This window comes from Sander vitreus, chromosome 11 (assembly GCF_031162955.1).
Source record: "Sander vitreus isolate 19-12246 chromosome 11, sanVit1, whole genome shotgun sequence".
Lineage (NCBI taxonomy): Eukaryota > Metazoa > Chordata > Actinopteri > Perciformes > Percidae > Sander > Sander vitreus.
The window spans coordinates 12,649,093-12,665,045 of NC_135865.1; the positions used below are offsets into that span (position 1 = coordinate 12,649,093).

General features: G+C 41.0%; 1 protein-coding gene across 2 annotated transcripts in view; it reads right to left on the reverse strand.

Annotated features, from left to right (window-relative positions):
• Positions 1–14,577, reverse strand: part of erbb4b (erb-b2 receptor tyrosine kinase 4b) — a 370,775-nt gene extending 356,198 nt beyond the window's left edge. For both annotated transcript variants that reach the window (XM_078261658.1, XM_078261657.1), the window contains exon 1: positions 14,184–14,577. In XM_078261658.1, the coding sequence (XP_078117784.1) occupies positions 14,184–14,262 (79 nt within the window). In that variant the 5' untranslated portion in view covers positions 14,263–14,577. The remainder of the gene's footprint in view (positions 1–14,183) is intronic.
• Between the last annotated feature and the right edge of the window lie 1,376 nt (positions 14,578–15,953).

Genomic DNA, 15,953 nt, shown 5'->3' on the forward strand with positions numbered 1-15,953 from the left:
AAAAAACCTAAAAAACTTCTCTGCTACACACACATTTATGCACAATCTGCCTCACCCTAACTTCATCATGTCTTGATTATTAGTGGGGTGTGTGTGTGTGTGTGTGTGTGTGTGTGTGTGTGTGTGTGTGTGTGTGTGTGTGTGTGTCTTGGTTGGCATAAGGCAGAAAGTCAGGCAGGCCCCCGAGGGCCCTAAGTGTTTGAGTCTCCATTAGGCTGAGGAGGTTTGGCAGTTGAAGTTGCTGGAGTTGGTGTTGAGCTTCAAACCTCCTCATGGCTAGGCCTAATTAAACCTAGACCTCAGCCCTAATTTAAAGATAATTAGCTATAGTAATATATAGGGTTAGCTACTACCACTGAAGGCAGAGATGAGTGTTGTGTATTATGTGGACTAATGCTTGTTAGATGATGTTAGTGACAGACCAGTTCAATGAAATGCACATAAGCAATTTAGAGGATGTTTTTACCCAAAAGCGGTTTGCAGTGTCATAGGTGCACACAAGTTTTTACAGCCCCAGTGGAAATGGAATCTCTAACTAAGCGAGAAAAAAAAATATTTTTGTTTACTGATCTTAGAGACTAATTAGTGTGTCTCTCTGAAACATGATAGATCATTACAGGTAAAATGATACAACAAATATATCTACTAAATTAAAAAACACTTTTTATCTTGGTCATTCATAAAATGCATAAATACAACAGTTGCTTTTGGAGTTTTTGTATTTGTGATATTCCATTTGGTACTCTGCAATAAACTGTCCGACCCTTGGGACCGGCCCTATGTTTTCCCATTAAACTATACTGACACTTTGACATTTCCCAGGGTAGAGGGCTCTGATTCAGGAATGTTTTATTCATCCTATTGACTTCACATTGCTTCCAAGCCAGACAGAGAGCAAAAAGCCCAAAGTAGGGTAGGCGGCGATGAGAGGGAGAGCAGAATATACCTGTTGTTGTTGTTGTGTTTGCTGCTCAGATAGCCAGACACAGCTATGAGACAGCTGGGTGATACGCACACAATACACTCATCGCCATGCAAACAGAGAGATTGGGAGATATTGCCACTGCTGAGAGGATGAAGCTGCCTATCTATTGGGAAGACTTGAGGCAGGCAGGTAGGGTGCAGAGGTGGGATTACATCCCTCAAGGAGTTTTGTACTTTGTTGCATAATGCCCTAAAGGGTAACTACCGTTTTTTTCAACCTGGACCCTATTTTCCTATGTTTTTGTGTCTAAGTGACTGATGGGAACAACAATCTTTGACATCCAGTTTTAAGCAAGATCGCTGCAGTCGGCATCAGCTAAACAAGCTAGCCTTTCGATAGACCGTCCAATCATCACGCAGAAGCCCAGCGTCCAGGCCAGCCCACTGCTCCATTGACCCCCAGAGACGCTGAGCGTCCGTGGGCGGGACATAATCGCAGCATTTATCCAATGACCGTCTAGTTTTGAAGCACTGAAAAAAACTGCTCAAAGCAGCCCCATTGAAGCCAATGGACGCCAGGCTTCAACAGGGAAATGCACTTAACACTATGGGAATGTATGAGAAGGAAATCGAGTCAGCTGATTCTGAACGAACTCGTCGTCGAGATGAATGTATTCTAATGCATTTTTAGTCAATAAAATGTTAACACAATAGTACATATTTGACCATTACATTTTAGACATTTTAGGGGAAGCCGAGCTTCCCTTGCAGTCTTAAAGAAATCGCCACTGATCCACAGTGAGCCAGCTAAATTTGAAAAGGCATCTTCTTCTTCTCTACATTTTGGCCCTCTGTCCACATAAAGCTGGAGTTTTTCCCACTCGAAAACTGAGGTGTTCTTAATGGTCTCCAGAGTGTGTAAAATTGAAAATGCCAGCTTTGTATTTTAGACGCTGTCAGGAACTGTGGGAGTAAAGTTAGAATGCAAAATTTGTGTTGCCTCAAACTTTTTCTGTGATAGGATATTTCTTAGATGTCATCACATCCTATTACACAGCACTTTCTTTTTTATGTCTCAGTACAGGAGTGTAAAATATGCAGTTCTCCTGATTAATAGGTAGCATTTATGAGATATGATCTGATCACAGTTTGTTGTTCATTTAAAACTCTGCTTTAATGCTATACACTTGTGAATGTCTGTTTTAGAGAGTTTGATAAATTGTTTGATGCAGCCCCCCAAATTCTGACATTGAAAACGTGGACTGAGGCAATTTCATACACAGATGTACCATCCAACAAGCACTGTGGTTGACGCCTTGCTGGATATTGATTGTGATATGCAGTATATCTGTTATGTGGAAGAAGACATTTAACTACGGTATTTTCCTACTGGATATTTTTACAAAAGAAACTGTGCAGGTATGTTGTTTTCATGCATATACAATTACCAGCATGGGAATAATTAAAACAGCACCTGAACAAATATATGAGTTGTCAAATCAGATTGAGGCAGCTTAATGATTGCCTTATGCAGGAACAATGGCTACAAAAACAAACAAAAAACTGTGCTAGCCCTAGCGGGCTCACTGAAAACAATACACCTGCACTAAGATCATTGTTGAACATTACAAATAAAAATAGCTCCGCAGTATTGTTCATGCTTCCATCATTTTGTCCACCAAACTGCTCTTTTAGATTTGTATTAATTAATTTGGTTATGATGTGATTGTGGTAGTTTTTCTAAAAAAGTGGGTACCACTGTGCTCTGTGGGTACCCTCTGTGCTCAGCTTTTTCTCTATAAATTGTAATAAAAAACAATGCTGCATGGATTTGTCACTTCAGAAAAAAACAAAAAACATCTGAGATGTGTTTATTGTATTCAGATCTATTTTGCCCAGGTCTGACTTGTTGAATCCTGGAGACAGACAATGTTCATGAGACAAGTGCTTGCCTCATCTCCAGGCGTGTCACGTGGGGTTAGGAGCCGGGAGCCACGGCGGGAGCCTCCTTCAGGACAAAGCACTTGGAGCAGGGAGACAGTGTGGGCCTTGTTCCCCTTTGCTTGGCTCTATGTCAAGTGGGTGTTTGCTTACTGGGGAGGACCAGGACCACCCTGAACGGGAACACAACACACAGCCTCCGCTCAATTATACTCGGAGACATACATACACTGGACTTACTGCACTGTAGGTACATTAATGATCCGACATTGCCTATGTCTGATCAATAAACACAACAATAGCTACAGCTCATATGTCACTGTTTAAAAGAGAGGCAGAGGTTGAAGATGAAGAACAACTTGCATTATACTGTCATTCATCTCCAACCAATGCAACACAATATGAGCAATATACTCTATTTATCTGTTTCATGTTTTGAATTAAGCCCTGCTTTTTTGTGTGATTTGTATTAAGAGTGTAAATGTAACAGTATGATTGGAATCTATAAATTCAGATTTCAAATTCCTTAATCCCCTTTAAGACGTATACTGTATGTGCTGAGGAAATTCTACAATCTTTTAAAACCATTTAAATTCCCTATCATGAATGCAAAATGCATTGGTGTTTAGCATTAAACATTGAGCAGTATCAATGTGCTCTAAATTCCATCAGAAAAACTGTCTCTACATTTTTCACTTGGCGATAAGGTTCATGATTGAAACTCATTACCTTTACTGCATATTCAGTTACTATCATATTATTTTATTATAGCGTGATGTAATGGAAAACGGAGAACACGTGCACCGTTTGAGGAAAAGCTTCCTCACTCTGGCAACTAGAGATGTTCCGTTACCGATACCAGTATCGGTATTGGCTCCGATACCGCCTAAAATGCTGGTATCGGTATCGGGAAGTACTGGAGTTTATGCACCGATCCGATACCACGTAATAAAGCCCTAAAGAAAATCTACGTTAAAAGTAGTTTATTTATGTTCTTTTTCCTTTATAACTGAATGTCAAACTGCAGAATAAAAGAAAGTTCTGTGGCATTCATGTTTCACAAAGAGTTTAACCTGAGCCAGACTGACAACAAAGATAGAAATAATATCACATCCATACAGGGATAGTAGTATACAGTTGTTAAAACAATAAAATATATGACACACTGGTATCGGATCGGTACTCCCTATCGGCCGATACGCAAGTTCAGGGTATCAGAATCGGTATTGGGAAGCAAAAAATGGTATCGGACCATCTCTACTGGCAACCCTGGCAAGGCATGATGGTTAACAGTGTCAAGTACACCCTCTTTCCTTTTTGTCTTTTACTTTTCCTGTCTGCCTCCCGTCCAGCATCTGGCTAAATCTCACCATTGTCCTTGCTAGCGCCCTCGGGTGAACCAGGCCATGTCAAACCTGAATCCATCAATCACTCAGTGCCAGCCATGGGGAAGAGAGAGGGGGTGGAAAGGCAGAAATGGAGAAATGAGCGCAGGGAAGGATGAAGGGGCGGTTAGGGTGAAGTATAGCCACCAGTCCACCCTCTCTCACCTTATTTATCCTTTCTCCCAACCTCCCTGTCTCCCACCATAGCCGCAAGAAACTCAAACTCTTACAGAGTTTGGAGGCAGCTGTCAGGTCACAACAGGGATTCTCAACTCATTCTAACCAAGAGGTTCACAGACCTAAACACGTCTGAACAGAGGTGATGAGGACAAGGAGAGGTAAGAAAAGGAGAAGAGACCAAAAGAAAGAGACGAGAAGAAAGTCAAGGGGAGCCGAGAAGACGGGGGACATAAGAAAAGGAAAGAAAAAGAGAAGCATAAGAAGGGAGATGACAGAGGAAAGGACAAGGAGGACATAAAATAAGCCATAAGAACAGAAACAAAAAAGAAAGAGGTGAGAAGAAGCTACGGTGAGCCTGTCAATGTGCATGCGTGTGTGTGTATGTGTGTGTGTGTGTGTGTGTGTGTGTGTGTGTGTGTGTGTGTGTGTGTGTGTGTGTGTGTGTGTGTGTGTATGCTATGCAGAATGAAGTGTCTCTGTCAGAGCCCCAGCTCCCCCTCTGGGCCGCTGCTGATTAATTGTCCGTCCAGTTCCTGTGATAGCGACCACTTTAACCAAGACTCCCGAGACACTCACCCTTGTCCCATCCCCGCCAAAAGCCACCTCTCCTCCCATGTACCCTGCTGTCTGCCTGCCCTTCTCTGGCTAAAATTAGGAAAATGTTTCGCCTCCCATCTTTTTTCTTTTTTCTGTCTTACCCTGGCTGCTACAAATAATCTTACATCAGCACCCCATTCACCTTGCCATCGGGGGATAATGTCTCTCTGTGGGGGAGAGGTTTTGGAACAAAGGCAGGGAGGGAGGGGGTAAAAACAGCATGATATACAGTGTTTCCCCCTGTGTGGTTACATGTGCAGTTGTGACTGGCTGAGATAAAGCACCCCTGTCTCAGGTAAACAGTCTAGCACAGCAGGGCAAAATGACAGGATTGACTTTGGACCTGGGTTGCACTTAGTCAGCTCCTCTCACATTTGATATACACTCCCATCCTGCCTATCCATCCCTTCACACACACACACACACACACACACACACACACACACACACACACACACATGGTGTATACCAGGCCATTACAGTTCTCTAATACTGTATGTCTGATGAAAGATTGACACATATATTGAAGACAGTCTCATTAACTTCAGTAGAGATGTTACCAAAGAGAAGATGTTTCGGGATAGTCAGTTTTGCACAATGGTTCACATTTTACAATTACACACTAATTCAAGAGAAATCTGCATTCTTTTCTACACTGTGAACAATAACTGTCATACTCAGCATTGTCCCTTTGCTTCCTCTCCCTCTCTCTGCCAAGCTGCAGAACCGTAGCATCTATCCGGACGACTATATAGCCAGCCCTCAAAAGCAGCCAAGGTCAATTGCCTTTCCTGCTCCTCTCATCCTGTGCTTTATGTACCTTCACATCCAGGGAAAGAGAACAGCACTATTTCTGCTCTGCTGCAAGGTGACTGCTGCTTCACACCAGCAACAGCCACTCTAGGCTAGGAGGAGTACCGAACATTTCCTTTAACGTTGAAGGAAAATCTGTGAAAAATCTATTCACATAAAAGCGAAATGTAGTTCATGCTACTTTTAAATCTAAAAGCATAAAGATTCCCATATCTGTTATTACTTTGATCCTAGTAGATACTGATCTGGTTAAAAACCTGAATAAACAAGCATACAAAAGGATTCATTCTGTAGCTATGGATGAGAGTATCTTCGACTAATGTTGTACGGGCATTAATGACCATAATATGGGCTTAGAAAAAGTTGCTGATCAATACTAACAACTCAATGATTATTCTACCACAGACTCAGATCCCTGTATAGGAACAAAATCAATATTCCAATAATAACTTCCAAAGAAGTTTTGTGAAATCAACTGCATTTTAGTATTTACACAGTAACATCAGTGGTCATGTTGTAGAGGGTGGTATGTCAGTAAAAAGGTTTTAAAGCACAAATTAGATCACTGCCTTAAAAAATACTCAAAAAGCACACACAAAAGATGATTGCAATTATTAGAATAAATGTAATGTCCAACGTGTATTGGGAATTGAGTGACTAAAGGCTAAAAAGACCCTGGTGACAAATAGGAAATCAAGACTGAACACTATTTTCACTTTTTATGCGCTTTCTACTTTTCATTTCCTTTGTCTCTGTATGTTTTTTCTTTTCTTCACTGCAGCGTCTGATTATCCTCATCCCTGATGAAAAATAACAATTTGCCTAATATTCAGACAGAGACTTATTATGTGCGACACTGCACTTGTACTTAATTTTTCTGCTCTGGTATTCAATGGTGATACATTATCATTTAATATTAATCCTGATGGTATTACAGTAAGATTATCTACCGTATAACCTTTCTGTTTCTGCATTCTCTGTCACATTTTTATAGTACACTGCTAACATTTCACAATAGGATTATTATTTGTTTAGCATGTTTGGTGCAGCCATTTTTCATCCTTGCATAGATAAACTGTTTTTCTGCAAAGTCTGATCTCTCTCTCTCTCTCTCTCTCTCTCTCTCTCTCTCTCTCTCCCACATGTCTCCTTACAGCTGCCATGACTGACTGCAAACTCATTTATTACAGGTCACAAACGCCAAGTGCTTCATTTAAAAGGACGCCACCCCCCTCTCCTCTAACACAAGTGAAAAATCGACCTGCAAGAATAGCATACAGGGCACACCGCAACATTAGCACTAAACAGAGGCCAGCAGCGCCAAAAAGATGGGAACAGGGGTTTGAGCAATGGGGGCAAAACCGAAAGACCGAAGGGATAACGCATTACATTTTGCTGGAGCTATCATAACAGCAACAACATAGACAGTGACCAATTTAAAGTACCTCCTTTCAGATGCAAGGCCCCTATAAATAAATACTAAAATGTAACATTACATTGTGGGTTCTAGCGATGAAAAAATGGCAACTCTTGCTACAATTGCACTGACTTTAAAAAAAGTTTGGTTTATTTGAACTTATTAAACAATTACACATGACACACCCCAAGCCTGTTTCGTATTTATTCAGGCACACAAATCACCAAATCAAGATTTTGCGTGAAGCGTGTGTTCCGCCGGCCATATCCGATATCACTCAAAAGCCTGTCTGTAATTACATTGTAAATGCAGATTAGCTATGAATATTTTATAAGGGGATTACTAAAAGAGGAAAGAGACAGAGAGGGAGAGAGTCGAGAGAAACCAGCCCTTTAAATGCACACCCACATGCAGAACTGTATGAAAAGCTCATTTGAAGGTGGAGCTAGTCTTTCATGCCCAAGTTGTCAGCCTATTATCATCCTTTCATATGTTCGCCACCATTATTAACTTTGAGCGGGAATAGAAAAACTACACAAAAAAAGTGAGAATAAAACACATCACTCCAATATGTCAGGCTGTCGCTTCAGAGCGAGAGAAAAAACATGGCAGAGCAACTCTTATCATTGAACTCTCATTCTGAAACGTGGCGGTAATGAGTGTGTCTTAACAAAGATTAGCCATAATTTCCATTGTCATTTTAATGCTCCCACATTATGTGGAGGCTTACAAAGCCACAGATGAAGGCAGAGGGTGGGTGGAGGAAGAGGAACAAGCAGACACTGGAGCAGAGAGAGAGAGAGAGAGAGAGAGAGAGAGAGAGAGTCTTTGGAGCTTGGTTAGTCTGTCAGTCACCCGCTATCCCTCCAACCATGCAGCCGTAGAAACAAACACTGACAGACACAGTAGACACACACACCAACACACATGCAGTATGTGCGCGTGTTTCCCAGACCCTTTGTCACCACATTTTTAACCCTCAAGATATGGTTGTCAAAGAGGTCGGTGCGTGACAGCCTTCTGCAGCCCTCCAGGAGGATGCGGAGGATAGACGGGCTCATTGTGAGAAGAGGAGCAGCAACAACAAAGGGGATCAAAAGTCTCACAAACTGACAGACATACATGATGCGTTCAGACTCCCGACATCTACATTGTCTAGTGAACATAGGAGTGAGGACTTTCAAGGGCCTGGATATCACACATTTGCCTAATGCTTCAGAGTGATGGCCCAGGGTAAAGGTAGTTTGAGTATTTGTGTAAGTGTGTGGGAGTCTCTCAAAGACTCTTATTATATTATGCAAATTTCACATAAAATCTTTGTCAGTTTAGAATATCAAATGATGCAACAATTGTTTGTTTGACATCTTGCAAAAAAAAAAAAAAATGCTCGTATTGTCAGCGTTTAATTTAACTGTGTAATACTGTAACATCATGTTTAGCTAAGCTTTGTTTCCATTTCTTTGGGAGTAAAGTATGTGGAACTGAGATTACGATTTTGGTCAATGTTTCACTTGCTTGCTGGCTGAGTAAACATAGCCTGCTATTTTTTTTTTTTACCATTTCCATAAATAAAAGACTTTCCCTTTGGTGCAAATAACTTATTATTATTATTATTATATACCCCAAGAGCAGACTCAAACCTTGCAGCAACGTTGATACAGAGAGAATAAGTCTAAGCAGGGATTTTTGACTGACAGTTGTCTGCACTGTGCATGACGCCGCATCATTTAGCATCTTTTCTTAGTCTGTTGTTTGTGTCGATCCCATTTCAACACACTCAAAAAGTCTTAATGGTAGCAGAAGCCCTGAGAAATTGTATTGTTTTTCTTGCTGCAAGCACCTCTTGGTGGCCCTAAACGCACATTTGCCAAACCTAATTAAAACGCAGCGGATTGATTTCCGCGCTACTGAAACTTAAGTCCCCAATCTGTCTAAACTCGCCGTGGTACTCTATATGGTCAAAGATATCAAGCAGGACCTCGCTTGTGTTTGTGTATATGAGTGTTTATTGCACTACCATGTTAATGAAGGACTTTTGTTGCTGTGTTGCACAAAGGCTATCAGTGTTATTATCTGTGTGTCTCACTTGTTCCCTTCCCTTTCATTCTCTCGCACACAATTTCAAAGCTTGCTCAATTTACAGAAAGCAAATACAGAAACCATAAAAAGCAGAGAAACCGGGGGAGTGAAAAACATTATAAAGCATTCCGTTTTTCAACTAAACCTGTCAAATCTAACGTAATCTAATTGCTTGTAAACCATGCTTCAAACATAGAATTAGCATTTTGAATACACACGTGATAAACAACTGGCAAAACCAAGCATGTACACACATGTGCAATGCTCCAATTCAATTATGACATCCTTCACAAAAAGGACATTTATTAGCTGAGCTGACAGTGATGCATGGCAAAACACATGCACATGCATGGTGCATTTATAACTGCAGGTTATAAATGAGGGTGCAGCGCTGGTAAAGGTCACACAGGACATGATCCAATCATTTCTGCTGGCTGCAGACAGTCTGACTGGTTATAAGCCCATCAACAAGTCAGAACTGGAAAACAATGTCTGCAGTTGTGTCTTCAGAAAGAAAGAATAATAATACAATTCCCTCCATCATCCTAAACAAACTAATCCGTGGTAATCTAACACGGTTTATAAGAATATGATCCAAATAAAAGACATAAGTCCCTGTGGTGGCAATTAAAGAATATTAGAGAAATATCACAGCAGATTTAAAAAAAAAACAAAAAAAAACACCATTACAGACAATAAGGTCATAGACTCACTATCGAGTAGGCCACTGCACACAACACTTTCAGTCCCTGTTGGAATATTAAAGGATTTTTCATTAGGGATTCTTGGGCTGCATTGTGGGTGCTACACATGTATTATTGATGCCAGCAGTTCAAAAGCAGTTTGTTTGTTGAGAAGTGGAGAGATTTATAGGAAACTTAATGGTTTCCACTCCTCTCACAATGAAACTACTGTCTAGATTACACAAACAGAAGTTTTTTTACTCGTTATCTGGCTGCAGGGTGAAATGCCCAGGAGAGGGAAACACAATAAAAATAGTTAGAATTTCTTTTCTGCAGCAAATGTCTTTTGGCTATTTTTTCTTTTCTTTTGGCTGTCAGTAACACATGGCAAGGTATGGACCATAGGACATTGAATGGACAGATCAACAAAAACTCACAAGAAAGCTGGAAACAATAATGTGATCATCTGCATCTAAAAACACATCCTGACAGCAAGACAGTTCATAGTAGTTAAACTGATTTTTGTTCATATAGTAGATCAATGGCCTTAAATTCCTCCTCATCTCTCTCAGACACAGAGGAGATGAAAGCACAGAGGTTCACATTCCTTTTTCCAACAAATGGAAGTGGATCACCACCTTATCAAAGACTGCCATTCTTCTAATAGAAAGCCTGGTGGCGGTGGAGGGTCAAAGCTCCTTTATCAGGCAACAGCAGGCAAAGATATGACTGTAAGAGGGCTTTTGTGACCAAGCGGAGCCATGTGGGCCGCTAAATGTGACACCATTTTTTCTCTATACATAAAGAATGATGTACAGGTCTGCAGCATGGTGAGAGTGCAAAAACACAAGAAATAGAGAAGGAAATCCTCACGTCCTTTTTCGAGATGAGTCTCTCTCTCTGTGCCACACTCGACCCCTCGAACATTTTGATATACTCACATATCAGCCACACAATGGAACTGCAATTTTAGTCCAGTAAATACTGGGTGCCACTATAAAAATCAAGGAGGCAGTAGTACCAATTAGGTTTTTAGAAGGCCCTTTGCGGAGAATCCTTAACAATCAAACTGCTGCTGAGAGTTGTAAAACAGGGTCATTTAAGGATGTAGTTTATCTACATGGTAATTGAAAACCCACTCCACACACACACACACAGTTGCATTCGGAACAGATGACTTGCTTGCACTCCTGCTCATAAAAAACATGAATATTCATCAACACAAATAGAGTTTTGGAATGTGGCCATGTGTTTCAGAATCAGCATTCAGTATGCATTCCCCACCTCTGTCCTCCTGGTCCTCCAGCTCCAGTGTATAGCTGCAGTCAAATGAAGAGCAGGGCACAGCGCAGAGACCCTGTCACAAACTGGCATCTTACAGACATGTGTGCTGCTGTCATGTGAAAACCTATTTACTCCAGTTTAGGTGGTTTTGTGTTCGATTTAAGGAGTACATGGTACTCTGACGTGGGTTGACAAAGACAAAAATTCGTGTGGTCTAGAAAAGGCTCTGATTTTCGTAGTTGCTGAAAAGGTGCCATTTTGGAAATAAGAGATTTTAAACAAACAGGAATGGAGCATGACGTTTTGAAATGACTCATTTAGGGAGATTTAAGCAATTATCAAAGAACCTCATGAGAAAGCTCTGGTGCAAGTGCAATCTTTAGCATGCTTCATACAAAAGCGATTCCAACACACGCAGACAACTCGTTCGCGAGCGCAGATGCACACGCGTACACACACGCACTAGCGCACACACATTTCATCACTTTGCCCTTCTCTGCCTTTCCTCTCACAGACAGAATTTAATCTGCGTGTACGCCGATTTTGTATAATCCGCTCTTCCTACATTTGTCTCGGACTCTACTTTGTGTTCCTCTAACTTCCATATACATTTTACAAGATTTTGGAGCTCCACCAGGGGATGGGATCAGCCAGACTGTGTGAAAGGCAACAGCCACCGTTATCTTCGTGGTGGATTCTCCCGTTTCCGAGAAAAAAAAAACATTGCATATTGACACACAGGTTGTATTAAACGCAATAGGAGTTACATTTTTATTTTTGTTCTGAAAGAAAACACATCTGTTTTACATCGTTCCACATTATACAGCTCGTTCGATACGCACTGTAAAACATTCTTGACAATAAGATAGTTAGTGAAACTTTCTCAAATAGGCTATGTGAAAAATTACAGTAATATGTTTTCTGAACCGACCAAAATTACCGACAAATCCAAAACCACCATTTCCTCTGCACAAAGTGGAGTCACCTCGAGACAGGGATCAGCGTTTCTCCAACGTTCCTTTAAGTGAAACAAACAATACATTCTGTTTTTTGGAACAATATGATTCAGGAATAATTCATCTGACCATGTTTTCATCATTGTAACACGTGGCAATGTTCTGTGCGTAAAATGACAAGAGCACACGCATCTCTCTCTCTCTCTCTCTCTCTCTCTCTCTGAACCGCATCCAACCTTTTAATTAAATCACTAATTTTTTTCCCTTTAAGGCTCTACTGGACCCGGATCTTATGGCACAGTGGTGGGCCTGCGTTAAGCTCTGCGCTTTCATTGGTTATACAATTAAATTTGCAGGCCTACATTGAAATGTTCTTCTTCTAGAAAGCTGTGCTAATAGGACTGACATTGTTGGAAAACAGTTTCACTTATTGTAAGATGTTTAAACAACAAGACAATTCGCAATGGGATAGAACGTTCCACTCATAAAAATAAAAGAGACAAAAAAAAAATATATATATCAATCCAATTTGCAGACTGGCTTAAGTGGCTCAACACTTCAACAATAACATCCAACGATTTTAAAGCTTTTAAGTTTTTAAGACATTCCACTATGAATGGATATGATTTTCATTCACGTGTATCCGTTATTTACGGTTTAATCAAATTCTCCAGTCATCAGTCACAACAAACAGCCACTCCACATAGGTGGTCAAAATAGTTACACACACACACACACACACACACACACACACACACACACACACACACACACACAAGACCATCACTAAAAGCAGAGAAAGGAAATATATAAAGGATGCGGACGTGTGTGAATTATGGATAGCTTTTACTCTGGTCCAGTCTCATTTCAATTTTGTTTGAAGGTGACTATGCATGATGACGAGGATGGTGGCTTCTATCTATCTATCACACACACACACACACACACACACACACACACACACACGCCTGTGCGTAAAGAGCGCCGCTGCGCTGTACAAACGGTACGTGGTCCACAGGATCCCTGAGGGGACTCACTATAAGATGAGAAATAATGTAATTTCACGGTAATCCGCTTTGCTTCATCCTGATTACAGAATGCATATGGATGAATGTTCACCACTGTTATCACCCTTTGCACAGGTGAGAGTTACACATATCGTTACCAAACACAACGGTAGACTATTTCCAAACCAGTCCCTGGCTGCAGGACTTACAACTTAAAGTAGTTGATCAAATGCCTTTGGAATGGCAACGCTTGTATAATTTCAATTAAAAATAAATAAATAAATGATGCCGGGGTTACAGCTACCTACTATCACTGTTATTTAGGGATAAACTAGTCGGAAGAGGAAGAAAGAACAGAGACAATAAGGAACTTTTGAAACACAGTCGTAAAGTCTAGCCACAGGAAGGAAGACAAGAGTACAGTAGCCTGTTGTAAAGCGAGGCTGTCACTCCTCTGTGTTTGTTCACACTGTGTCTAAAGGACACGTGCGATGGACAATAAATGCTCTCCTTTCCCTCTAAATTCAACAGTGCCGCTCTGTGCACGAAGAAGACAGAGCAAGTCACTGGTATGGATTCATTCATCTTATCGCATCGATATGTCCTGTTACAACCTGCCATCTGCTCAAACCAGCACCTGTGTTTCAGCATCACAGTGCTCTGTGCGTCAGCCCCTTTTCAGGTGAATAATAAGGATGCCGTTTCTTCAACATTAAGATGCTGAATGATACTGAAAATGACAGCAGGAGGTGCGGATGTTTTTCTGTCAAGCCCAAATACAATTGTTACATGCATGAAAAGAACAACAGTGATGGAAAAGTATGCTCCATGGATAGTTATGCCACTGCGCTCAGTGCGCACCGAGCAGCTCCACAGAAAACTGCGCACCGGAGAGCAAACGGATGGCGTCCACTCACCTGATTGTGAAGAGCTCGACCCGAACAAGAGACAAGTCAGGAGAAAGCCGAAGCAACACAGGGCAGTCGTTGGTTTCATTGTTGTGCTTGGCAAGTATCTCCTTTAAATTCACATGTCCAGCAGCGTATCCTTCCTTGAAACAGCCAGAAAGGATGAATCGTTTGCGTTTGAAGCCTCTTCAGCCTGTGAGTTTGGGGACTTTGGTCGCTTTTGACTAAGTTTACAGTTTGTCCGAGAGTGTTCCGCCTCGCCTCTCTGTGCCTGCAGGCCTAATTAGTGACTGAGGTGAAAGCAGAAAGAGTCGAATGTTAGTTACCAACGCGCGCACTGTAAAGCTTGTCTAAACAGTACAAAGCAGTACTCATGCCATTTCTCCCCGACTTGGATACAGTATGCAGCTGTAGACTCGTATTCTTCAGACACACCTCCGAGTCCCTGAACTCCTCCTACTGATTCTGTGATTGGCACAGGTGCACGACAATCACCCTAAACCCCACCACCCACAACTCCATACGCGCTGCCATTGGTTGAGACAAGTTGCCAAAACCCCATGAATTAGTGCGTCGGCACCGTTGCACCTGTCACACGGAGCACAGCAGAGATGAATGCTGCCTGCGAGGAGGATTTATAGGTGTAATGGGTGAAATAGAGCTGAATATCACTTGTAGGTAGCTTTCCCATGCGCTTTTGAAGATTTGATCCAGATTTGATAATGTCTCATATTGGAGATTTTGTGAATTTAATACGTCACTGCACTGAACTTTCAGAACTGTACTTTGAGTTTAGTGAGAATGATGGCCAGTTCTACAATATATTCCATTATATTAATATCACATTTATAGTGAATTAATCATTAATCGGTTTGCTGTTAATCCTGTGACTCTAAATGTTTATTCCTCCTATCTAAAGTTGCTTCATTTTATAAATCAACATGATCAGGCAATAACGAGAGCGATTTCGACAGACTTTTTTTTCATTGTGCATCTAAAGCAAAGCTTTCCATTTTTCCTTAGTTATCAGAGTACATTACTGTTGAAGGCAATATCTCTCCATACCCAGGGTAATCATTTCCCCAAGGGGTGGCTCAGTTTAAATGACACAAATCAATGTCAAATAGAACGTTTAGATAGTGATATTATTTTGCTCACTGAGCTATTTGTAATAGTTTGAAAGCAGTGACTTTGCAATGACAGAAAATTAACTAATATAATGGGAGCATAGGAAACAATGTAATAAAAGGTCATAACTTTCTGATCCAGCTGCTGCCTACTTTCGCACTTTTGGAAAAAGGTGCACGCCTCCTGGAGTTAACAATATGTCCAAACATCTGGAACGGAAATCATGCACTCTTACTGTCCCCCCACCCACACCCACACACACACACACACACACACACACACACACACACACACACACACACACACACACACACACACACACACACATACACAGAGTGCACTATTCTTGTTTCTTCATCAGATTCATATTAATATTTAGAGTTCAACTCTATGTAGCCTACTTGGGTAAAAGTGTAAAATAAGTTAATTTTATCTTTATATTTGCATAATTAAGCCACCTATTTAAGCTAAAACACAGTATACTCTTATATTAGATTTGATATGTAAGCACCATAACAGGTACAATCAACTACAAGCAAGTATAATAATGGGGTCTTTTACGGGACAAAAGTATGATATTTTTGCTCTTCTGAAAGTGGTTGTTATGACTGGAGGAGGCAGTTTACCTTCCTTTTGATTTTCCATTACATC